The 25,179-nt window shown below is 40.6% G+C and overlaps 1 protein-coding gene across 2 annotated transcripts in view; it reads right to left on the bottom strand.

The window, feature by feature from the left end:
- Positions 1–14,847: 14,847 nt before the first annotated feature.
- Positions 14,848–25,179, bottom strand: part of Trim33 (tripartite motif containing 33) — a 91,321-nt gene continuing 80,989 nt past the window's right edge. The window contains exons 16-20 of one of the 2 annotated variants that reach the window (XM_042280320.2): positions 23,639–23,762; positions 21,559–21,633; positions 18,339–18,491; positions 16,820–16,870; positions 14,848–16,740 (exon numbers count right to left, since the gene is read on the bottom strand). In XM_042280320.2, coding sequence (XP_042136254.2) covers positions 16,528–16,740; positions 16,820–16,870; positions 18,339–18,491; positions 21,559–21,633; positions 23,639–23,762 — 616 coding nt within the window. In that variant the 3' untranslated portion in view covers positions 14,848–16,527. The remainder of the gene's footprint in view (positions 16,741–16,819; positions 16,871–18,338; positions 18,492–21,558; positions 21,634–23,638; positions 23,763–25,179) is intronic. The other variant, XM_076574742.1, reaches the window with a different exon arrangement.

The raw sequence follows: 25,179 nt of genomic DNA, 5'->3' as shown, positions 1-25,179 counted from the left end.
GGATCCCCTGGAGCTGGAGTTACAGATTACAGCTGACACGTAAATGCTGGGAACGGAACCTGGGTCCTCTGCAAGAGCAGCAAGCTTTCTTAACCACTGAGCCGTCTCTGCAGCCCAGCAGCTGGCTCTTACCCAGAACTTCTGTGGGTTCAAACTTCGAAACCATCCCCTTGAATACATACTTTGTCAAGAACAGTACTGCTGTCCCCATTTTACAGGCAAGCGTACTGAGACTTGAGGTGGATGTTACATGCGCCTTTTGGTCTGTCTTAGAAGTCCTCTTCACACTAGGAGACAGGACAGATGTCCATTCCTCTATTAAATGAAGATCTAGCCTTATAATGGGGAAATGAATGCCCAGATCTTCAAACCAAGCAAGGTGCAAACATTGCCATACCACAAAGAATTACAAAAAAGAGGATGGAACCCCCATGGCTGCAAAGGAGCCAGCCAAATTTTTATGGGCTAGAAGACATGTTGGAGTGAGTTAACCTGGGCTACACAAATGGGAGGCCCAAACTGGGCAGGTTCAGATCCTGGGGTAACTACTTCTTCCCTCCTTGTTGGAATGTTTGGAGGAGCGAATGTCGCGGTCGGCCTTTGTGCACCAGCGTAAGGTTGATGACAGCAGCATAACACATTACCCGGCCCCCGCCCCGCCCCATCCCGGATCACGCAGCTAGTGGCACTGTACCCAACTCAGCCACAAACTGCAGCCTGCTGAGAAGGCTGCAGCAGTAGTGCCCACGGCCACTAACTGAGGTCAGGAGAGCTGGAGTGTGTGACTCGGGCTCAACCCCGTAAAGTGCTACACTCATTTTGGAGTGTCATTCCAATCCTAGAACATGTTCTTAAGTCGCCATGAGGAAGGCTCAGAAAAGTGAATTCATACCAAGTTAATAGTGACTCGGTGTGCCAAAAGGCAGGGTAGCACAGTGGTTGAAGGTTTGACTCAAAGCCAAATTAACCGATGCAAACCCACTAAGACTCGGACCTAGAGCGAGCTACGCGTCCTGGCCTCATTTCTTTGTAGCATGGCGCTGATGACAGAAACTCCTTTACGCTTGTCTGGGAAGGTGGGAAGGCTCACGGGATTCGCCTGCTGTGGTAGTGACATCCTTGTGATGCCAGCACCCGGGGATGGCGGCTTGAGGATTCGGAGTCGAAGGTTATCCTCAGCTACACATCCAGTTCCAGGCGAGCTAGAGGTACATATTGAGACCTTGTTGGAAGGAAGGAAGGGGGGAAGGAAAAGAAGGAATTAGGGGGGTGCTTATGTTCAAATAGTGCCTAGCACAAACCATTTAATAAATGTTGGCTAATGTTATCTTCTAGAGGCTTATGAATTTGCATAAAGGACAATGAGAGCATGTAAGTCTGGGTATTCATGGCTGACTACTTCCTCAGTTCACACTTCCTCAGTTGGGAGGGGGGCTGTAGCGTGGGTGCTGCAAAAGCTGAAGTCGCCCATGGGAAACTGTCTTAGTCAGAAAAGAGTGCCTCTGGGCTGTGAAGTCGAGACATGAAATCAGAATGAGCCTGGCAGGTTGCAAACCAGCCACCATGTGGTCTCCAGCTCACAGCGGTGCAAAGTCTGTGTCCCCACGCCCCCCACCACCACCCTCACCCCCGCCATCACTCCTGGGATGGCTCTGTCCCACAAGCCACAGGACTGATTATGTGAACCGGCTGGGATGGGGGTGGTGGTGAGGCAGACTTGCTGGATAAAAATGGAAGGAGTTTGAAACCTATCCAGCATAAGACCCTCTGCCCCTTCCCCTCCGTGAAAAGAACATCTACCTGAGCTGGGCTAGTATGGGGGATGGGAGAGGCAGGGCTGGTGTTGAAAGTGGAACCTTAGCTCTCTCATGGGAGGACCTGCCCGCTCTCCTCTCAGACTGAGTGTCCCCTGTCACTCTCACCTACCACACCACTGAGGACCTGCCACTCAGATGCTTCTCAATTCTGACGAAAACAAATCTTATTGGATAAAGTTGCTGATTGCTTTCTTTCTTTCTTTCTTTCTTTCTTTCTTTCTTTCTTTCTTTCTTTCTTTCTTTCTTTCTTTCTTTCTTTCTCTCTCTCTCTCTCTCTCTCTCTCTCTCTCTCTCTCTTTCTTTCTTTCTTTTTTGTATTTAAAAATTGCATTTATTAGTGTGTGCATGTGTGCGTGCGTGCGTGCGTGCGTGCGTGTGCCTTGTGTGGCACGCAAAGACCAACTTGTGGGAGTTGAATTTCTTCCACTTGTTGGTCCCTGAGAGCTAAGGAATTGGGCCAAAAGTGTCCGAAGAGGGGGTGCACAGTCAAGGGAACCAGCCTCCCCGGAAAGACTGAAATGGGGCAGAGGGCAGAGGGCAGAGGGCGGCGAAGACGGCACAGCACAGCCAACAGCAAGGGGTCGGGAAGCAATGGGAGCTGAAGGTGTGGAGAGGCTGGCAGGCAGCTCAGCAGTCCTCAAGAGGCAGTTCTGCGGAGCAGGCTGCGGGGGCGGGGGAGGCAAGGCTATGCCATATCTGAACCCCTCTTCTCTTATCCCAATCTTTCTACAAGACTGGGGGGGGGGGCGGGTCTGGGCCTGGAAAGCCAAGGTTGCCTCTTACAATGAATGATAATATTTCAACTAGAAATCAGTAACTTCAGGTAGACCTGGTGGCTCAATGGTTAGGTGCTTCCAGCCAAACGTGATGATCCGAGTTTGATCTCAGGAACCAACACGTGGAAGGAGAAAATCAACTCCCACAAACTGTCTTCTGAGTGTCACACAAGGCAGGTGCGCACGTGCGCGCGCGCGCGCGCGCGCGTACACACACACACACACACACACACACACACTAAAAAATGCAATCTTTAAATTAAAAAGAAATCTAACTTTATTGAATAAGATTCGTTTTTATCAGAAATGGGACACATCCTCTGAGTGGCAGGCCCTGGGCGGGATGGTAGGGGAGGAGTGTTCTGCCGCGCAGAGGAAGCTTAGCCTGAGAGGACAGCTGGCAAGTCTCAGCCCCCAGCAGACCATGCCACAGCAAAGGGAGGGAGCAGGCCTAGCTTAGGGCGGCAAAGAGGAGGAGGAGACACAAGGCCTGGAGAAGCCATCCTATGGGAAAGCTTGGGGATGAAGGCCCCAGCAATGAAACGGAGCAGGGAGTGAGGGGCTCAGGCAATTCTCTTGGTTTCCCTTTACTCTGGTCTGCTTAAGAAAAGATTTCTCCAAGACAAACACTGGAAAGAACGGGATCGCACTATTGTGCTTGGGATCCCACTCCCTTCCACCTTCCCCCAAACCCACAGCTTTCTCCATTGGGTCCTTATATCTAATCTTGGCACACACACAGACAATTCCCTGTCTAAGGGTCCTCCCTGCTGTCTCTCCCTCAGCTGGCCTGATGTCTTGGAGACAGGATGTACATTTTCTTGGCTCTGCTGTTCTCCAGTTTTGCAGAAGGAGAGAGCAGAAGGCGGCTCCGGCACCACTGCCACCGACGGTCCATTTGGAGAAATGCCAGCGCGGCAAAGCTGCAACGGGCTGGTGGGAACAGGCCGGATGGAGTCTTCACCCTCACCTGTGCACAAGGCCGGATGGAGTCTTCACCCTCACCTGTGCACAAGGCCGGATGGAGTCTTCACCCTTCACAGCATTTAGAACACGTGAGGTTAGTGAACGGAGCTCCTTTGACGAGGAACCTGCCTATGGACTAAGGCTTCTGCTGGCTGGTCAGTCCCAGCAGCCACTGCCTGCTTTGACAGGTGCAGGCTCAGGAATAAGTTCATCGGAGCTGCCACTCAAACACAACCCGTCTTCATCTCGTGACCTACTGTTAATCTCTGATGCCTTTCTGGATGGAAACTGTCAGCCCCTCGAGTAAAGCAGCAGGTAGATCAGAGCCAGGCTGGCCAATACGTATAGCCTGTTCCATTAGCAAAGCAAAACCATTTAATCTCATTTTCAGTTGTTCATTCATTGCAAGTATACAGAATATAAACGACTTTCATGTAGTGTCTTGCAACCTTGATACTTTTTTCATTGTATTTATTTTTGATGGTTGCTAAGGGTCGTCTAGTCATAAGTTCATGTTGTAACTAGCTTTGCACCCGCATTTCTAATTTAGGATAGATTTTGCTCTGTTTTCTGTTCTGTTATCACTATTCAAAACTTCTAGTCCAAAGCTGAACACAAAACTTCTAGTCCAAAGGCAGACACTCTGTTTGCAAAAGAAAATGCTTAGTCTGCCACATGAAAGAGGACAATTCCACAGACACTCTTCGGCTGCTATTCCTAGCGTACCGAATGTTTCGTCATGAAAAGGTTCTGGATTTTGTCAAGTGCTGTCTATTTACTGAAATGTCATCTTTATACTTGTCATAATATGATATATATTTACTTCAGATGATGAAAAACTTTGCACTCCAGGATAAGTTCTACTTAGTATGCATTAAATTATTTCTTCACTACTGGTAGAGCCAAAATGTATGCTGGCTCACTGCTCAAGGGTGCAGTCTATCAGGGAGAGGTCAGTGTGGGGCAGCGGCCTGAGGCAGCTGGTCACCTTGCGTCTGCAGTCAAGAAGCAATGACCTAGCTTAGCTCGCTTTCTCCTTTTTACTTAGTCTGGCAGTTGGATCTCCTCACCTTAGTTACACTAATCTAGAACACCCCTCAGACTGGCCCAGAGGCCTGTCTCCATGGTGATTCTGGATCCTGTCAAGTTGAAGACATTAACCATCACACTTCTGGTATAGAACTTTTATGTTGCTGTATCTGTATCTGTTTGTTAGTATTTCCTTGAGAAGCTATGTACATCCACCTACAAGACATACTGAAATCGTCTTTCTCAAGAAGTCTTTGTGATTTTTCAGCAGGATAATGGTAACCTCATATGATGAATTAAAGCATTCCTTTCTTCTATTGCCATCATATTCATATTAGCCCTTCTAATCAATCAACACAGTCATTTTCTCAAATATTTGTTAAGGACAAAGCATTTATGAAGAATTACTATTAACCCTTGTGTTTGATGAAATTCAGCAATGAAGCTGGGCTGTGGTGTGTGTGTGTGGGGGGGGGTGCAGCTTGGTGGTAGAGCTGTCCTCTAGTGTATGCAAAGCCACCAGTCCTAGCACTTAGAGAAAAAAAAAAAAGAGCATGCCAGGTGCAATGGTGCACCCCTCTAATCCTGGCACTTTGGAAACAGAGGCAGGAGGATCTCTATGAGTTCCTGATAAGTTAAGGCTATATATAATGAGACTCTGTGTAAGACAAAACAAAAACAGGAAAGCCAACTGGGCCTGCACAAAATCAACAGATGGATGCGAGAAGAGGGGGAGTGGTTAAAACCCAGCAGCTGGAGGCCAGCCAGGTAGCCGCTAACCATCTCCACTGTCTGAACACCGGAGTTTTCCTCTCTCCGAGGCAGTATTTCCGTGTCTGACTTGTAGTGCTCTCTTGACATGGTCCATCTGTTTGTGGCTCTGTGCTTAGGTCCCACTTGGGCTCATACAGGGTCCTGGAGGCATTACTGTTTTCCAATAAAATTGGGGACTTTTCTGCTGCGGGCCGCAGGAATATCATAAGAACTCAGCTGGTTATGGCAAAGTCACTACCTGGAGGAATCAGGGAATTCCTCCAGAGGAAGCCAAATCCGAAGGAGTTTTTGGTGTTACTTGGCTTGTTATATATCAGCTGTATTCTGTTATGAAAATCATGTGTGCCTTCATAGTTTTCCCAATTGATTTTTCCCTAAGAAGGGCTAACAATGTGGACTGATCACTCTCTAGACATACACATTCCAGGCATTTGGAGAACAGCCTCAGGAAAGGCTTTCTCTAGAATCAGATATCTCCCCTAGCCACTTTCAAGGACTAAAGGAGACATCACCCAGGTGGTCACCCAATTTCCGAGGATTAACAGTGATAACAACCCACAGGCGAGTCTCCTAACTTAAGGTAAATTCCACAAGGGGACACCGCCTAGGTCAGATAGACATTAAGTAATAGCTTTACACAATTTAGCTCAGACCCCTCCTTTCTTACAGCCTTACTAACTTTATAGACCTCTAACTACTTACCTAACCACTTCTAGGAATATTTAGTTAACCTTCTGTGCTAACAGCTATGCTCAGCCAGAACTCCCAGTTCAAGCCTCCCTGTAATTATCATTATTGGTAGCATCCGGCCAGGTCCATCACCGGATGGAGGAAAGTACCTTATCAGAGATACCTCTGTACTCTCTAAGAACAGACTTAAGCATCCAGGCTACCTGTTTGAGAAGGCCTGGTGGATGTGCTAATTAAGCTTAACTTCCTCCTTTCCCAAATCTTACCTCCAGTTCCAGATCTCCCTTTAGCTATCACCAAAGGCATCTAGCTGTACACAGGTTGCCTAGAGACTGAGCACACTTTTCCCCACCCTGCAGAAAAACGGCAGACAGCCTGAACAGATAGGAGCCACAGGAAAAAAGAAGACAGTTTTATTTTCTCCCATTGACCTAGCAACTCATAGATTTTTAACATCCTTTACCAAACACATTTAAGATTATAGTTGTGCACGTAAGATCCCTCTTCTTAGATATTACCCATATTTAGCCTTTAGTTAATTCATTAGTCACTTCCCCTTTGGGTCACAAATGGTAATTAACAACTAGTGCCCCTCTTTGTAATTCTTATCAACCCTCCATTTGATCCTGATAGTGGACAATCACTGCCTGAGGAAGTTCAGGCTGAGTGTCCTGGGTGGAGGGGAGGATTGTGATTTTGGAGAGATATATAATTGTAAAGCAGAGGACAGAGAGGAGAGAAGAGAATGGAAGAACTAGATGGGTAAGAACTTGAGAGGAACAAACTGAGATGGGAGAGAAGTAGATTGAAGGGCTACAGCAGAGTACTAGAGGAACGAGATGGAAGATGAGGAAGAGCCAGATGAGAGAGAAGGAGACGGGAGAGGAGATGATATGGGAAGGAACAAGATGGATGAGAACCTAGAAGGGGCAGAACTAGACAAAGGAATTAAGATAGAACCTAGAGGGGACAGTAGATAAATATAGAGAGAAATCAGGCAAGAAAGGAGCTAGACATGAGAACAGAACTGAAGCTGTGTATAAAGGATGTTATGCCAGAGGAATTAAAGCAAGTGGACTATAGAACTCGGTGTGCTGAGATTATATTTCCTGATAATAGTCCTCGCCGTTAGTAGTTCTCTCTCCTGAGCCCCTGGGATGTATAATATTAAGGCTGGTCCCTCTAATATTATACAAGACTTTTCAGCCACTATTTCTTTGAATACATTTTCATTTCCTTTCTCTCCTTTCTGGATGTTAGTCGTCACCCACCAGGTTAAGAATTGTTAGTACTTCCTCGTGTCCTTACTGTCCATTTGATACAGCAGTGTCATGGTATCTGTGTGAACCCCTTTTCATGGGTTTCCTTCAGTTGAGAACAGTTTGGGGTGGTTGTTTGGTTTGTTTGAGACAGAGTTAACTATGTTGCCCTGTGCCCAACAGACATCTCCTTCCTCAGTCTCCTCTTCTTCCCCAGTAGCTAGGACTTCCCATGTGCCCGCTCTACTATGCACAGCCAGTTCTGAGCTTGTTACTTTTTGCAGTGCTTTGCAAGCGAGCACGCTACAAACCGAGGGGTAGGTACGCCCAGTAGCAGTGCTGGGGCTGCCCTCAAGGGCGGTTCTCCAAGGTTCTTGTTATTTACTACCTTTCCATTTGGGCTAATTAGGGGTTGTTTGTTTTTGTTTTGGTCAACCTAACACAGCCCTGGTCATCAGGGAAGAAACCTCAGTTGAGAAAATGCCTTCATCAGATTGGCCTGTAGCCACAATTGTGGGGCATTTTCTTGATTAGTGACTGATATGTGGGAAGGCCCAGATACCTCTAGGCACGTGGTCCTGTGCTGTATAAAAAAGCAAGCTGAGCAAATCATGAGCAAGCCTGTGAGCTTAAGCTGTTAAAATACTGATCAACCAGGGTCTTATAACAAATTTAAGCAACCAGGATGACCTTAAACTTCTGGTCCTCCTGTGTCTACTTCCTGAGTGCTAGGATTACAGATATGTACCACCACAGCCAGTTTATGCAGCGTTAAGAATGGAAGCCAGGCCATCATGCATGCTAGGCAAGTACTCTACGAAAGCCTCTTCAAGTCTGTACCTAGCAGTTGACTCTGAGTGCTAAGTAACAGTCTGCCAGGGGAGATGGGCCTACTGTGCAAGTGGCATGACTATTATGGGGACAACTGTCCTAGTTAGCACCGCCAACTAGATGTGGCCTAGGGTCTGAGAAGCTTTAATTGAGGAACTGCCTGTGTCAGTCTATAAATTGTCTTGATGCAGGGGGGCCCAACCCAAGGTGGTTACCATCCCTGCACATGTGGTTCTGGGTGTGTAAGAAAGCTAGCTAATGAGCCTGTGAGCCAGCAAGCAGAGTTCCTGCCAGACTTCCTTCAGCGGACTGTCTGACATGGGGCCTGTTCCTTAGAAGGGAATTCATATCTGGTACTATGAAAGTGGTCAAAGGCCTATGGCTGGAGTGGTCATGGGCCCTGGAAGGGAACCTACTACTACTGTTGTTTTGCTAAATGAACAAGCTGTCAAACTGCCTTCTAAATATTTGTTTACACTGAAACTTAGTACGGCTTTCTATCTTGGCCAGAGCAGATCCCCTCACCCCCTACAATGGGCAGCATTCAATGTTCATAGCTGATCAAAAGTGCTGAGACTGTTGAATGAGTGCAGTTCTAAATGGGACAGCTATACCAACTCCTCAATAGCTCAGGGACCCCTGAGACAGTGACAGAAAGAATGGTAAATGCGAGAAGATGGGAAGGAGTGCTATGAAATACTAGCTTGTGGATGTGCCATGGCTCACACTCATGAACTCATAGCCATCTACTGTAACCTGCACAAGAGCAAGCCAGCTGACATTCTAGCTCAGTTGGGAGAAAGACTCATGAGTATTTACCCAAGCCTACTTGAGGAGCTATGGGCAACTGATGGCTGCTGGGCAGGCGGAGGGAATGAGTCATTTTTCTTCAGGCCACTGGTAGACTACCCATGCTCTGGTGGATGGCCCTACACCCAAGCACATGCAGGCAGCATGTGAGCCAGCAAGCAGAGTTCCTCCATGGTTAGATTACATTCTATCTAGAATCAGTGGGTTATTTAACAAATTAAAAATGAAGGAGGCATGATGAAGTTTTGGAGGAGAATGGGTGGGTGGATTGGGTTGAGTATGATTCAGTTATTCATATATGAGATTGTCAAGAATAAATATTCTCCAAAAATATGTATTTTCAGGGATATGAGGGGGCTGAACCACTACAATATTCACCTGGCTTCCAGCAAGACTCACGAATGTGATCTGCTACTTCTGCAACATCAAGTATGCTCCTCTGTGCACACAAGGCCACTTACCTACTAAAATAAGAAAAAAGATGACATCGTACCTCCAGGAACTTGAACATGGTTCTCCAAAGGGAAAAGATATTCCGCCACACCTTAGAAAATCAAATATTACTCCATATCATGTAAGAGTCCATACAAAAACCTTCTAAAATGTCCCTCAAATGTCTCTAGTGGCCATGCTCAAGTAACTCAAAATCAAGCCAAACTGAATCCGGCACATAGGCTGATAGTCCCAGCTACTCAGGAGGCAGAGATGAGAGAATTGTTTGTCCCTAGGAGTTAAAAGTCTAGGTTAAGGACTCAAACAAAACAAAACAGAAAAAATCCAAGTTCACATCCATTACTTGATCTATTAACAGTCTCATCATCTTTTTATTCATTGACTTTTTTGTTCTTTTAAAAAATACAAACCAGCCAGGTGGTGGTAGTGCATGCCTTTAATCCCAGCACTCGAGAGGCAGAGACAGGCGGATCTCTGTGAGTTCGAGGCCAGCCTGGGCTACAGAGCAAGTTCCAGGACAGGCTCCAAAGCTACACAGAGAAACCCTGTCTCGAAAACCAAAAACCAAAACCAAACAAACAAACAAAAAAAGACCAAAGGTCTTATTAACACCCCTATATTCCAGTTTTGTTTTACTGTCCCACATAATTAGACTGAGATCAAATGCTACACCAATGGTGTGGTAGAGCTTTGAGTAAATGTTTTTAAAATAGTTGTTTTTGTAAAATCAATCTTATCCAACATTTGAGGCATTTTACACTATAAAGAAGATTCCTTAGCTGGGCGGTGGTGGCGCACGCCTTTAATCCCAGCACTCGGGAGGCAGAGGCAGGCGGATCTCTGTGAGTTCGAGGCCAGCCTGGGCTACAGAGCGAGTCCCAGGACAGGCGCAAAGCTACACAGAGAAACCCTGTCTCGAAAAACCAAAAAAAAAAAAAAAAAGATTCCTTGAGACACTGTCAGAAACAAATGTCCCTAAGTATTGTTTTCTTTCCAGATCACTAACAGTCCATCTTTACAAGTGAGACTCACACACAAAGACCCCAAACAGTACTGCGTTTTATCATCTGAGGCTATGTAATATGAAAACGGGGAAACTGGAGACAAAAGCTTCCATTATGTTTTTAATTTCTGTGTTCTTAGTCTCTAAAAACCCAAAGCTTTATTAAGATTGTTAGTTGTACTCTCAAGGTCGACAGATCAACTAAATTAATATAAAAATTTTTACCAATTTGTAAGAGCCGAGGAAAGGGTTAGAAAATGTCTAGTGTGGAAGACCTTTTTCATCACTAAAAGAATTTTTCTTTCTCATTCAAAAATGTCTTTGAGACAGGATCTCACTATGACTCCCAGGCTGGTCCCAAACTAAAACTCTCCTTGGGTACTGAATGAATGAGAATAAACTGAAAGAGGTACTGGATTCCCGAGAATGAGCTCCACAAGCTAGATGTGCTCATTCCTGTCTCACCAATGAGCCACGTGACTAGGAAAGGTCCACTAAAGCAAAGGCAAAATTGGACTCAAAGTCTGTACAATGGATGATGACCAAAATCCATTTTTACCTACTACATAAATTGACTTCCAGTTTGATTTTTTACTTGGTCATTCATGTACTTAAGTTTTGTATAACCTGAAGAAAGGCCAGGAAGCAAGTTTCCACCCACCTTATTCATTTTGCCAGCAGAGTTCATGCCACTCAATCTTGAACAGCTCATGCAGAGTTGTCTATGGCTTCCTTATGGCTAAACCCAATTTATCCTTATCTCTTGCCAAAACATCATCACCACCACCATCTCTCTGCTTCTTGAAAACTATGCCGTGCTTCACTCATAGGTCTTGTGTGCCAATCCTGATAGCAATACCATTATTTTAACAACCTCAAACCTTACAGTGGAAAGGAGGGGCTGTATTTTATCTTTTAAGTATCTCCAGTGTCTAGCAGAGCATAAACTTTAATGAATTGCAATTAAGTCTCAAAAAGAAAGGAAATTCATTTGAAAACTTTTGCAATTTTCTAATTTAATAGAAATAACCAAAACAATGTGTTTTTTTTTAAACAAGGCTTCAAACTAATCTAATACAACCTCTACAACACATTCCAGAGCATTGTAACAAGAATTATTTACAGGCAGCTAATGTATTAAATAACCATGAAAAGAAAAAACTTGCTTTTATTACACAGCAGCAAAAAATACAGGAACAGAACAATTAGAAATTGTAACCTTGTTTAAAAAATTAAATATAATCATTTAGAGAATACAATACCACAGAAACAGCACTTTTAAAGAATCATTCTGAAGGATAGTTAACTATGTGCAAAAATAGTAGTAGTAATGAGGGGAGACCAGTTGAAATACTGGGAGCAAGGAACTAGTAAGGCTGTGACTTTAACCCTTTTGTGTGTGCATGTCTACGCAGAGAAATTAACAGGCTTTCACTTTGTGTTATAGGCTTACATCCATGTTTTGCTGCTTTAAACCATAGTAAATGCCTACATTTCTCAGATGAGGAGCAGACATGCATTTCATTCTTAAGAATGAAATTTAAGCCACAATTGAGTGGAATATTGTGGCACTTAAAAATCATTTTGGTGCCTTCATAGGAATTCGTTGAATGTAACACAGTATCACTTTCAGTTTTTAAATAACACTTGCTAGAAAAGGGCTAACCTTGATTCTATACATTCTGTAGTTTAACAAATATACCCAACTTACTTTTGAAGATAATTTAGCTTCTAGATACAATAAAAATATATAAAGGATCACGTAAGGAAACAGAAGTAACTAAAATGGGAGAGATCTTCTGATCAAGTAAAACATGCATTTAGCCAAGTAAAGAAGCCATTATACCCAAGAGTAAATGCTGACATTTGGAAATGTCTATGTAAACTGTGGCATATAAATTTTTTTTTCTTAAAAAAGTACCTTCAGTTTTTTTTTTACTCAAACAGCTACTTTTAAAAAAATATGCAACTTTCCCCAATTTTTTTTTAAAATAAAATGCCACAATATATTGTCATTACTTCCAGCATACATTTAAATTTCTTAATTTTTTAAAAGATAGATTGGGTGATATGCATACAAACTTTCCTAAAAAATCACCATCCAGGAGAGGGTTATGACATGCTATTAGGCAACAGACTCAAAGCAGCGTTATTGCTTTATCAAGGAAGCATTAACTGGAAGAAGTAAGTTAATCCAGGTCAGGCGTACAATCCAACTGCAATACACCTTGAAAATCTCAATCACCTTCAGCAGATAACTAGTAAAGAGGCAAAAATGGTGTATGTTTAAATATTGTGTTTGGGGGCATGTGTGGAGGTGTATACACTCACATGTGTGTGAGAGCATATGTGCTAGAGTGCATGTGTGACAGTGTGTATGCTTGCATGTCATGTGAGGGTAGGTGGAGGTGTGTATGCTCGCAGGTTGTGTGTGAGGGTGTGTTGGAGTGCACATGTGGAAGTCAGAGGACAACACCTCCCATCTTTGAGAGGGACTCAGCGTTGAACATGCCAGGCTATCTGGCCATGCCAGGCTATCTGGCCAATGGGCTTTTGGAGGCGCCACCTCCGCCTCCCTCCCATCTGCTGTACACACACTGGGCCCTACTGTGCCCACCTTTATATAGGTACTGGGGATCCAAACCCAGACCCTCATGCTTGTGGACCAAATGCTTTTCACTTAAGAACCATCTCCCCAGCCCAAAGAAATTGTTTTAGTTGAGGGAGTTAGGGTGGGTAGGTTTTTTCTTTTCTTAAATTTTTATTAACAAACCTATTTACTGATCCAATCCAATGCTGGCTACAAGAAAGGGAATTTTTGTACTTTATGTGCTGTATGTGAAAGAGGCTGGGTACCAGATGTAGAGGCTAAGGGAGGGGGGACTACAGCATCGACTCCCCATTTTGAATAGAACAGACTGACTGTTTAATAACATGTGGTAAGCCACAACCCAAGGGCATAGTTGGAAGACCTCAGAATCTGTTGGCTTACTAGCACTACTCACTAATAAATACATGGCAGGATACCTGCTGAGGTAATTGATAAATCTATAATTTGCACACTTTAAAGCACTGTCTTTGGATTAACAAAAAAAAATCTCAAAACCTGTTATAAGAAAGAATGAGGATTGACTTTTAATAATCTAGGATTCCCTTGTAAGAAACCAAAGTGGAGGGGGGCAAAAATCCCACAACCTGTTGATTCCAAAGCGGGCAGTTTCAGCAGAGGACCTAATGCTTACCATAGCTCTGTGCCAACTGTTTGATGTTTGCAAATAAAGCAAGGTTCACAATATACCGACTTCTAGAGCCCTCCCACACCAGACCTGATAAAGCAGCTCATTAGCTCAGCCAAGCACTGGAGTCAAGTGCTGAGATAGGTAAATTAAGGCCAACAGGTTGAAGAACATTTATCCTTAGTTTCCCTAATGGGAAAAATAACCCGGAGTTCATCAAGAACCTTGAAGGACTTAAAGGAATCATCATGTGGACTCTTCTCCATATCTGAGACAGAGGCTCCAGCAAGGAATGCACACATCAGAGTTATCATATCTGCATCCAGGACTTAAAAGACACTCTGCATCTGTCTTTTAAAAATATAAATAGGGAAACGGGAGATAAGTTGAGTAAGAATTTAAGTTTGCATACTTTTTAACCATACTTATGTTAAAGCTGAACAGCCTGGAAACGAAATAATTAATGTGCAAACAAGGGCTTTATGAAAGTTAAAGTGAATATCACTTAAGAGTGGCTTGTTGATAGCAATTAAAATTATTCCTCAGCAATAGGGGTATCTTTGCTAACAGAAAGGAAGCCGAGTATACACTGACCATAAAGAAGCTTCTAAATTGACAGTCTTAAATTAAAAGAAACAAAGGGAAAACAAAAACCCCAAGTAACATGAGAATGATCTTAGGAAACATTCTCTCTCAGGGAATCAAATATTGAGAAACAATTCCTTAAAAATCTGAGTTTGCCCCACTTGACAGAGCTCATTTACAACTTATTACTAAATTGTAAAGGATTAATATGAGAAACAAATATAAAACACTAGTTCAGAAGCTTCACAAAATGAAGCTAACCCTTACTCCTCTACTTGCCAAAAATGTACCCTTAGATATACATCTACTTACAAACTAGAATCATGGGTATTAAAGAAAAGAGAAATAGATATAAAAAGAACATGTTAAAAATAAATTTTCTTCCCCTCATAAAAAACAGAACTTGAAACTTCAATAAAATAAGACAGTTTGGAGCATTTTTTTTTTTTTTTAATGAGGCTTAATTTATAAGGAAAGAGAAGCTAGAAGGAAGCCAGGAGATGAAGCAGTAGTAAGAGCAATATTGTTTAAGTGCAGTATGAGAAGACCTAAATCATACTCCTCTTTACCCACATCCCTTGTTAAGAAAAGAAAAACCCAAAAGAATCTGTACAATAATTTCTTTAGAGCACTTTATTTGATTCAATGCACACTAAAAATATTCACTTCTTCGACAATTACGTCAAATAGTTTTCTGAGGAAGTCTACAGTCTGAACTGCTTAAACTGATTTTTTTTTTAAGAGGCAAATGATTTGCCACACATCTGCTGACACCTGAAACGCTTCTGATGTTGATTCTACTTTGGTCACTTTATAATTCTACTGTGTCCATACAAAAGTAGGACTACAACTTTTAATCCAACGGAGATGCGCACACAGTCTAGAGCACACTTGATTTGAGCATCACAACGAAGAGGAGAAAAATACACCAGATCAAGATGGTCTATCTGCTTCAGGTCCTACTCCTGTCCTCAGGTAGTAAATCAAGTTGGGTTTATTCCAATTACCATTCAAGTGGGGATTGGCTCGTTTTCAGGATTTACTTACAGGTCTCTTCGAAGTCATTTAAAGCCCCCAGTCCATGCACATGTCCCACTTGGTGGACAGATGAGTAATCTAACCCCACCGGGTTTATTTCAATATTTTGATATTTCAATAATAAGCTGCTTCTGAAGATTTTTTTTGAGAAGTCTGTTCTCTATTAAAATAAGATAGAACCTCAAAATATGAATGTGAACATTAGAAATAGACAGCATATATTACAAATCCATTCTTGATAGGAACATTAGTAAGAATACACATTAGCTTAAAAAACAGGCTCAGCAAATGTTGCTGATCTGCCAGAAGTCTGAGCTCACTATTTACAAATAAGACAAAGTGAAATACAGAAAATTGTACACATTTGGTAGCTGACAGATTTCTGTTTACCAATAGTGGTCTACTGGAAACTGGTACAAAGAAAGACTGGGTGAGAGTCAGTTGTCACCTTCTCAATCTAATTGACATGTACAGAAAATTCTGAAATAAATGTTCTGCCTTTTGAGGGAGTAACTGTATGATCGGATGATTTGACCAGTACGTGTAATTGTTTAGAAGGATTTTCTGGAAATGACGTCCATAAATCTGTATGATCCACTACTGAAGTTTTATCATATTCATTTCAGTACACCACTGAAGTTGACCAGATGATCAAATGGTTATGTTCTTATAGATCCTACATCTAAGTAGAAAATAAAACTACCATAGGGTTCTTTAAACCAATTTAAAAACTAAGGCCCAATAGATCCAAATGAGAGAAAATACAGTGGCATGATTCAATGCATCTTTAGTGCCATTCAAGTGGAATCTGACTTACTCGATTTTTAACCAGAAAACAACCCATTTGTGTCTGTGTAGGGGGAGGCTTATAAGTTGTTTGAGTAACTGTGTGCTCTAGCAGAGACACATGATGCAACATAAGCCTCGTAGGCTTGACTCAGTATCCTGCACCAATTAACGCACATGATCATTTAAGTTTTTACAGCCAGAAAACCATCTTCATTTGTAACAAATCCTCAATCTCATTCACTTCTGACTTTGTTCGTCAAGTTGCAGCATTCTCTCCCCATTTCGTGACAAGAACGTTTTCTGTGTCCATTATTTCAATCTAATACTGTATGAAAGCTACCAGCTTCTTAAGGAGGTACCCACTGTACACGGGATATTCCAGTAACACTTAAATAAAAGGGCATTTTGTTTTGTTTCCTTCTTCTGTTATTTCTTTCTTTTTAAAAACGACTGATTTAAGTCCACGTCACTTTACTTTATATGCACCGGTCTCTCGTCTGACTTTAGGCGCTTTCTGCGAGGCTGTACAAAGTCTTCATCAGAGTCTTCCGTTACATCACCATCATCCTCTTCCTGCTCAAACTCTGGCAAAGGAGCGAAGGTCCTGTCTGAGTAGATCTCTGAGAGTTTATCTTCAAAGTACAATGCAACTGCTTTCCCTGCCTGAGCTACTTCTGAATCAGCCTGCAAGCAAAAGATAGGAATATTCACCTATTGATAATGCATATTCCGTCACCAAGTTTGCATGGTCTGAAAAGCTTACCTTCAAATTAATCTCTTGTGTGTCTGCATAAACTTGAACAACTTTCATCATCTAAAAAGGATACCAGAGTCAAAAAAAAAAAGGGAAATTATAATCCTTTCTAAAGTTAAGAAACTGTATAGGATTGGTGACGAAAGTCGCCATACTAGGGAGAACAAATGCTAAAACCAGATTAAGTGCTACCTAAAATTCTACAGAACATGGAACCACTTTCTTTACAAAACTGTTCATAAAGTTAATTTGAAACCTCAATAACAGTCTCATTCCAAATTATTGAGGTCAATCTTAGTAGGAACAGGTCGGAAGACATCAATCTACTCAGAGAAAAATATTTGTGAAACAAATAATAAAAGAAATGCTATTGTGGAAAATGGGTCAAACTTTCCATAAGATAATCAGAATTCTCTTTATGGCAATACATAAATCACAAATTAATTTTCCTTTCCGTTTTGTTTTTGAGACAGGGTCTCCCTACACAGCCCTGGCTGTCCTGGAACTACTCACTATATAGACCAGGCTGGCCTAGAACTAGCAAAGATCTACCTGCCTCTGCCTCCCCAAGTGCTAGGATTAAAGACATGTGCCATCATGCCTGGCCTACATACAAATTAACCCTTAACAAAACAAGCAGAACGTGTTTTTTGTCAATGATAGTATACAATAGCATATCCATTTTGAAAATAAACTATCTTTAAAAAAAGATCTGGATTTTATAGCTTATAAATTTGAAGTAAGATTTTACTGATTTATTCTGTGGCAAAATCATAGGGATTTGGGTTTGAGTATTAAAGCACCACTTAGATGCCTCTAGAGACAGCTGTCGGTAGATTTGAATTCTCATCCAAGACCACTGTCTTCTATAATGAAACTCTTCCACAAAAACAAACTTGACTTTATTCCAAAGATAGCAAAGAGTAACTCCCCTGACACAGATTATCTGTCACATTTTTTCCCCTTAAGGTATGGGTAATATATCTTTAGCCTACAATAAGTAGATAAAGTTAACAAAAGTCTCAATGCAGAAACCAAACCCTCACCATTACGTACTGGGACTACTAGTCAATGGGCCTTCAGTTTAGTCTTCACACTATGTTAACGTGGACAGTGCCGGAACTGAACAGGGACACTGTTAGCTTTCCCGTAAGTGCCCCAAATGTGGGCACACACAATCATATCCCACCAAATGACTTCATATTCAACCACAACTCCCTTTGGAAAAGATATTCAAGAACACGCTTAGTGTCTTATATTTAAGAATATACACCAAATTATAAATAATAAACTTTCTTCTCTGGAGCTGAGAATAAAATCAGATTTCACTTTTATAGAATGAAGTTTTGCTTTTTATAAAATAAAAAAAAAAAAAAAAAACAACAACAAAGAAAAACAACCAACAAACAACAACAACAAAAAAAACCAAATTAGGTAATTCATCAGGAAAAAAAAAAAAACCAAGAACCAAAAACCAAACAAAGGAGAACTAACAACCCAATACTCTATAGGTTGGAAGCTAACATACTTCATTAAACCTTTCACAGTTCTTGAAGATCAAACGGACATCAGCCACAAAATCATCTGGAATTTGGTAATGCTGGGAATGTTTTTTCTGAAGCTTCTTTTTCACCGTCGATAAATCCATTGGTTTCTTTATAATTTTATAGTAGTTCGGTATCTGAAAAATAAATCATAGCAGGTCAGAATCCTCCAAAATATCAAACTATTTAATTTGAAAATGTACAGCATATTAATTATATTTGAGGTACAACAAATATATTTCCAACTTTCTATCCCAATCGTATCTTGAATACATAATTCCTACTGTAAAATATGTGCTGGTTTCCATGGCTACTAGAAGTTCCAAAGTCTTATCATTAATAAGTATGAATGGAAAAAAGCAACCAGCAGAAATTGCCTCCCTCAAAATTTAAGAGCTGTATCCAGCTCATTTTGGTACTTGATGACTCCTAAGAGCTCTTATAAAACATTTTTAAAGGAAAAAGAAAAAAAAAATTTAAATAATTTATTTTTTATTTAATGTATGCATGCCTGTGTGAGAGTGTTAGACCTTGTAGTTACAGACAGTTGTTAGCTGCCATGTGGGTTCTAGGAATTGAACCTGGGTTCTCTGGAAGAGCAGTGAATGCTCTTAACCGCTGAGTCATCTCTCCAGTCCCGAAAGAAAAACAATTTTAAAGTCTATTAATGTATAGTTAAAGCACAGTGTTATAGAAAAAAAAAAAATCACCTCACACAGCAATCTTGGCAATGCTGGAGGAAAAGTTTGCATTTAGTGTTCTGACTCCACCTCTGGCCACAAGTTTTCTACCCGTAAGATCTAAGTGAACACAGTAAGGGGCTGGAGGGTTTGGAATAGTTTTAAGAAAACAGTCTACTATGCAGCTCAGGCTGGCCTCCTGTCTGCCTCCACTGGTAGCACTACCATACTAAGCTAGAAGCTAACTGAATACGCCATGAAAAGAAAACACTAGGGAATTCTTTTCTACTGTGAACAACCTGAACTTAAAATAAAAAGGCTTTCTAGAATCAATGACTAGTACATGTATAAGACACTTTCCATTTGTTTAATCCTTTGTGCTTTTAAAATTCATTTCTTAGCATACTCAGTAAATAGGTCAACAACTATTCAATAATCTGTTAACATGTTCATATTCAACAACAAATAGCTAACAAGTGCACATAGCACACTTTATTATACTAACCAGGCAGTGAGAACCTCTAGCCCTTTTTTATTGTAGTATTTTATTTTTTTATTTTTTATTTTTGGTTTTTTGAGACAGGGTTTCTCTGTGTAGCTTTGCGCCCTTCCTGGATCTCGCTCCATAGACCAGGCTGGCCTCGATCTCACAGAGATCCACCTGGCTCTGCCTCCCGAGTGCTGGGATTAAAGGCGTGCGCCACCGCCACCACCACCTTTATTGTAGTATTTTAAAGCCTTTATCCCAAGTCTCCAGTATAATCAACAATAACAAAAAAACCCACGAACACGCAGTCTCCTAGGTGTCTTTTCTCAATCTTGACTATATACATTAAGAGGATTTTCAAATGGCAAAGCCATTGTAAAAAATTCATCCATACACTTTTATTCAACTAACATTTATAGATTTGTTTTCTCTATCAGCAACACTGGAAGAGCAGAGACGAACTCAAATAATTTCACACTTCTACTATACAATGAGAAACGAAAGGCAGCAAAGCACATTGTGTTCCCAGTTACAAGTTAGCTGACACGGGGTGTGGTGGTTCCCACTTGTAATGGGGCTCTCTAGAGTTACAGGCAGAGTCCTGTAGAGAAAAGACAAATCGACAGGACAGGAGAAGGAAAAACTCAAAGAACAAGCTTTTGCCCCAATTCAATGTTCTTCTCATTAAAACTATTTCCCTTATGTCAACCTTAAACAGAAAATGTAGAAATACAACACAGTTTCTATCAGAGAAACATATACACACAATTGTTTTATTTTTATTTTTTAAAAAGACAGGATACAGTGCCTTGCATAAACCCAAGCTGTCCTCCAAACTGCTACCTTCCTACTCTAGCTACCCAAGTACTAGCAACACCATGCCTGGCAACAAAGGTAATTTTAACAAATGAATCTTACATCCATTTAGCTCTAATACAGTTTCTTATTTGGAATGAGGGTATAGCTCAGTCATGGAACACTTAACTAACAAAAAGCCCAGGTTCAATTTCCTAATTAATACACATACATGCTAATTAAACAACAGACCCTTAGCAAAGTTATATTCTATTTATATACACATTTTACACTGATTATTTTATATAATATTCTGAATATCTCAATGAAGTTAAGAATAGTAGTGGCATACATCTTTAATCCCAGCACTCAGGAGGCAGAGGCCAATGGAGCTCATACACATAAATTTTTTAAATTGTAAAAAAAGTATTTTAGGAGCTGGAGAGATGGCTCAGAAGTTAAGAACACTGGCTACTCTTCCAGAGGACCTGAGCTCCATTCCCAGCACTCAGAACAGCTTACAGTTATTGCTAACTATAGTCCTAAGGCATCCAATGCCTCTTCTAGCTTCCCCAAGCACTAGGCATGCACACGGTGTACAAATATACATGCAGACAAAATATCCAAATACATGCAAATAAATTTAAGAGAATAATAATCAGTACTTTATTTTTTAAAAGTTGTTTACAGAACATTTATCCCAGCAGTAGGGAGGCAGAGAAAGTCAGATCTCTGTGAGCTCCAGGAGAACCAGTCTCAACCCACCCCAAATCCCACCACAAAAAAAAAAAAAAGAAAAAGGTGATTAGAGTCTGAAGTGAGAGACAAGGTAAGAAAAGAAGACATTGTCCAAAGAATATAAAACTTCAGTTAGATTGGTGTAAAAGTTCCATTGATCTACTGCCTTATTTACATGTAAATCACATTTAATGATACATTGCATATTTCAAAATTCTTTAAAGATTTGACATCCCATTCTCATCACAAAAAAGTTAAGGTGTTGATGAGCATGTTAATCCGAGTAAATCTTTCAATTTATATGTAGATCAAAACATCCAACTATACCCTAGAAATATTCACAACTTATCAATTAGGTTCTAAAAGATGGGGAGGAAGTTATCAGAACATATTGAGTCATAGAGTAGTTAAGCAACTCACTGAAGAAGCCCCATCTAAGCCACAGCCCACACTCTTTAAGTATTAGATTTCTTTATCAGGGTAATACTAAGGCATGCAACTCACCGAAACAGGAACGGGCTCCTGGAATTCAATACTTAATTCATGGCAATAGAGGTAAAGCAGGAGACGTTCACATTTCTGGCCCCCAAAAGAAAAAAGAGACAATAATTTTTTTCTCTGATAAGATATTTTGGAGGATATAGCAATAAAGTAATATAACAACAAACTGAACAGTGCCTTCTACATAATAGGTATCAAACAAAATAATTTTGCTTTCCATTAAATTTTAAAACTATGTTCAATTCTACTTTAATTAAGTATACTTTTATTCTAATAGAACTAAGGTAATTTATTATTAATTCTTGTTTACAGAAATATGAGTCATAAAAACAATTTACAGTAACTGAGTAAAGAAAATTTCACCATTAGTACCTAATGTAATTCCCTAAGACAGGCAAAAACAAGTATTCCTCTTTTTCAATGATTCCATGCAGGTTCAAAAATGAACAAGAATTACCTCTCCAATGCAATTAAAAAAAACAACTTCTCTTTTCATTCTTTCTTTTATATACTTCTTGAGATACAGTTTTACTATATAGCTCTGACTGGTTAGAACTTCTATATACATCAGACTTGGCCTAAAATTTGTAGCCACTCTCTTGCCTCCCCTGACTCAGTCTACTGTGGAATAATCCTCTTGTACACTGTAAAGATTTGTCACTGGAGTGGGTTTAGTTAAATGCTGATTGGCAAGTAGACAGGCAGGAAGAATGGATGGCGTGACCAAACTAAGAATACTGGTTAGAGAAAGGGCAGAGTCAGGAGTCACCAGCCAAATACAGAGGAAGCAAGATGAGAATGCCATACTGAGAAAAGATACCAAGCCTGTGTCTAAACATAGATAAGAATTATGGGTTAATATTAAGTGTAAGAGCTGGTTAATAATAAGCCTGAGCTACCAGCTGAACATTTATAATTAATATAAGCCTCTGTGTGGTAATTTGGGAAGCAGCTGCTTGGCATTTTGGAGTTGCTGGTGGGACATAAGATTTTGAGTTTCATTTTTAACATGGGATGCTATTAAAGAACTGTAGGAACTGGAGAGAAGACTCAGCAGTTAAGAACAATGATTGTGGACCCAGGTTCAGTTCCCAGCAACTACATGGCAGATTGTAACTGTGTGTAACTCCAGTTCCAGGGGACCTGAAAGCCATGGCAAAACACTAATGCACATAAAAAATAAAATTGAAAAAGACAGAAAAGAAAAAAGTCCTGTTAAAAGAATTGTAAACAATGAAGTGATAAATGTATTTACATTTTTTTAAAAAGAGGAAAAACACTGTTTAAATATAGAAAAACAGACTAAAAGGGTAAGACAAGAAATAAAGAAATCATCACAAAATTATCAAAACAGTCCACATAAGAAATTACGAATGTGGGGGCTGGAGAGATAGCTCAGTGGTTAAGAACACTGGCTGTTCTTCCAAAGGTCCTGAGTTCAATGCCCAGCAACCACATGGCGGCTCACAACCATTTGTAATGAGATCTGGCGCCCTCTGTCAGGCAGAACATTGTATACATAATAAATAAGTAAATCTTTAAAGAAAAAGAAATTACGAATGTGTTAAAGTGATAATGATGGGGAGCTAAAGGAAAATGGCATTACAATGTTTGACTTGTTACCTCATAGGACTCTTAATGCAACAACAGAGGTGAACAACGGTCCCATGTAGTGACAGGGAATACTGAAAAAGGAATTATCTGCCTGGTGTTTGCTATCATTTTGAGGGAGAGGATCAGAAATTAGGATTTTAGTTGAAAGACATTAAGTTGAGAAGTCTGCCTGATGGTACATGCCTGTAATCTCAGCACTCAGAAAGGAGTACTACTGCAAATTCAAGCCCACCCAGCACAGTATAGCAACAGATTAATTACTACCTTTAAAAAAAAGTCTTGAACCCAAAACTAAAAATAAAGACTTTAGAAGTCTTAATACACCAAACGAAACAAAGCTTACCAGGTAATGTGCATAGTACACAAGGGTGGGTATTGTACATCAAATGGGTGAGAGAGGAAGCACAAGATCCACAGGCTGACAACCATAAAATCCCTTTTAACAAGTCAGTTTTGACACTTAACTTACCCTTTGGTCCACAGGGCTCAAGCCCTGTGCAGTTTTCCCCTTCTTACTGTGTTGCATATTATCACAATCGTATTCCACTTCTGGCTTCCCAATATCTCTGCAAAATGTGCATATCCAGTCTCCACTGCACAGGGAAAAGGGCAATTAGTCCAGGAATCACAACAAAGCCTATTCTGGAGAAGATAAGTTCTTAGTTATAAGTCTCTAGCTTATTTTCTTTTAGTTTCCTTTTTTTTTTTTTTTTTTTTGGTGAAAATGACTTCTTTATTTTTTAATCTCTTAAGTTGTACAATAAATTTTCCAAAACGTTTCCCAATTACACATCAAGTAATAACCTGGAAATCTATAAAGTGGAATCTCTACATTAAACACTAATCTGTTCATGACACAAGTCAATGATCAGTTTCTGCATCAAAATACCTGACAACTTCTCTCAAGTTCCCATATCAGCATCCCATGGTTCTAATTCTGTGACAGGAAAACAATCTGTCAGTCAATTGCTTTCTTCCAAGCACAAAGACCTACTTGGCACCATCACTCCTATCACAGGGGAGAGGGGTGGAGGAACCCTGGGGTCCACTGGCTGGCAAGCCTCGCTACTTGAGTAGTTCAAGTAGGCATCTGAGAAACAACACTCAAGGCTGTCCTCTGGCCTATACCTGCATCTCCCTCTACAATGTGCATACATAGTAGAATGTCTTATAGTGTTCTGAAGTATATTAAATAATACACCAACAACAAATCAAATCTTTTTCACGACCACTCAAAAAACTAGATATACAAACACATTCTTGTAAGCACAAGCATATACATATATTCCTTTAACCTTTAATTCATATAAAATAGTTTTTTAAATTAGGATTTCTATCAAATTATAAATTTCACAAATTATTTGTTCATACTTTTTCTTTACTCCCTGTGTATATAAATATACAGAGATAAATAGAGGCATATTAATCTAGGTAGATGAACAAATAAATACTAATTCCAGGAGTTTTATATAAAATCTATGCCAATAGTTTATATTCCTAAGTGTCTGCCTTTGAAAACTGGCAAAATCTTAGCTGGACGTGGTGGTATACACCTTTATTCCAGTACCAAGGAGGCTGAGGGAAGTAGATCCTTGTGAGCTCTTGGCCAGCCTGCCTGGTCTACATAATGAGTTCCATAGGACTACACAGAGAAACCTTGTCTCAAAAAAAGACTGACTCCTCTTTAACTATCTTAGTTGTTCTCTGACCTCTAGACAGGTTCTACAACACTATATGTACAAATGTGCATGCACACATGCACAGACACAGACATAAAAATGTAAGAAAAAAAAAAACTTCCTAGATCATCAGCAAAGCATATCTGGTAAGATTTAGGTAGGTAATACAATTAAAAAAGAAAACAAAAACAACCAAAAAATATCCTGGCACTGTTTATATAGCTATTTTTCTTTCCCATTTTAGTGCTTGAAATTAAACCCAGGGGCACATGCTCAACCAATGGGCTACATATTCTCAGCCTCATTATCTGCTGTTCGATCTTTAAATGGG

This window comes from Peromyscus maniculatus, chromosome 6 (assembly GCF_049852395.1).
Source record: "Peromyscus maniculatus bairdii isolate BWxNUB_F1_BW_parent chromosome 6, HU_Pman_BW_mat_3.1, whole genome shotgun sequence".
NCBI lineage: Eukaryota > Metazoa > Chordata > Mammalia > Rodentia > Cricetidae > Peromyscus > Peromyscus maniculatus.
The sequence above is the reverse complement of the archived record's forward strand: the minus strand, read 5'-3'. Positions and strand labels throughout refer to the sequence as shown.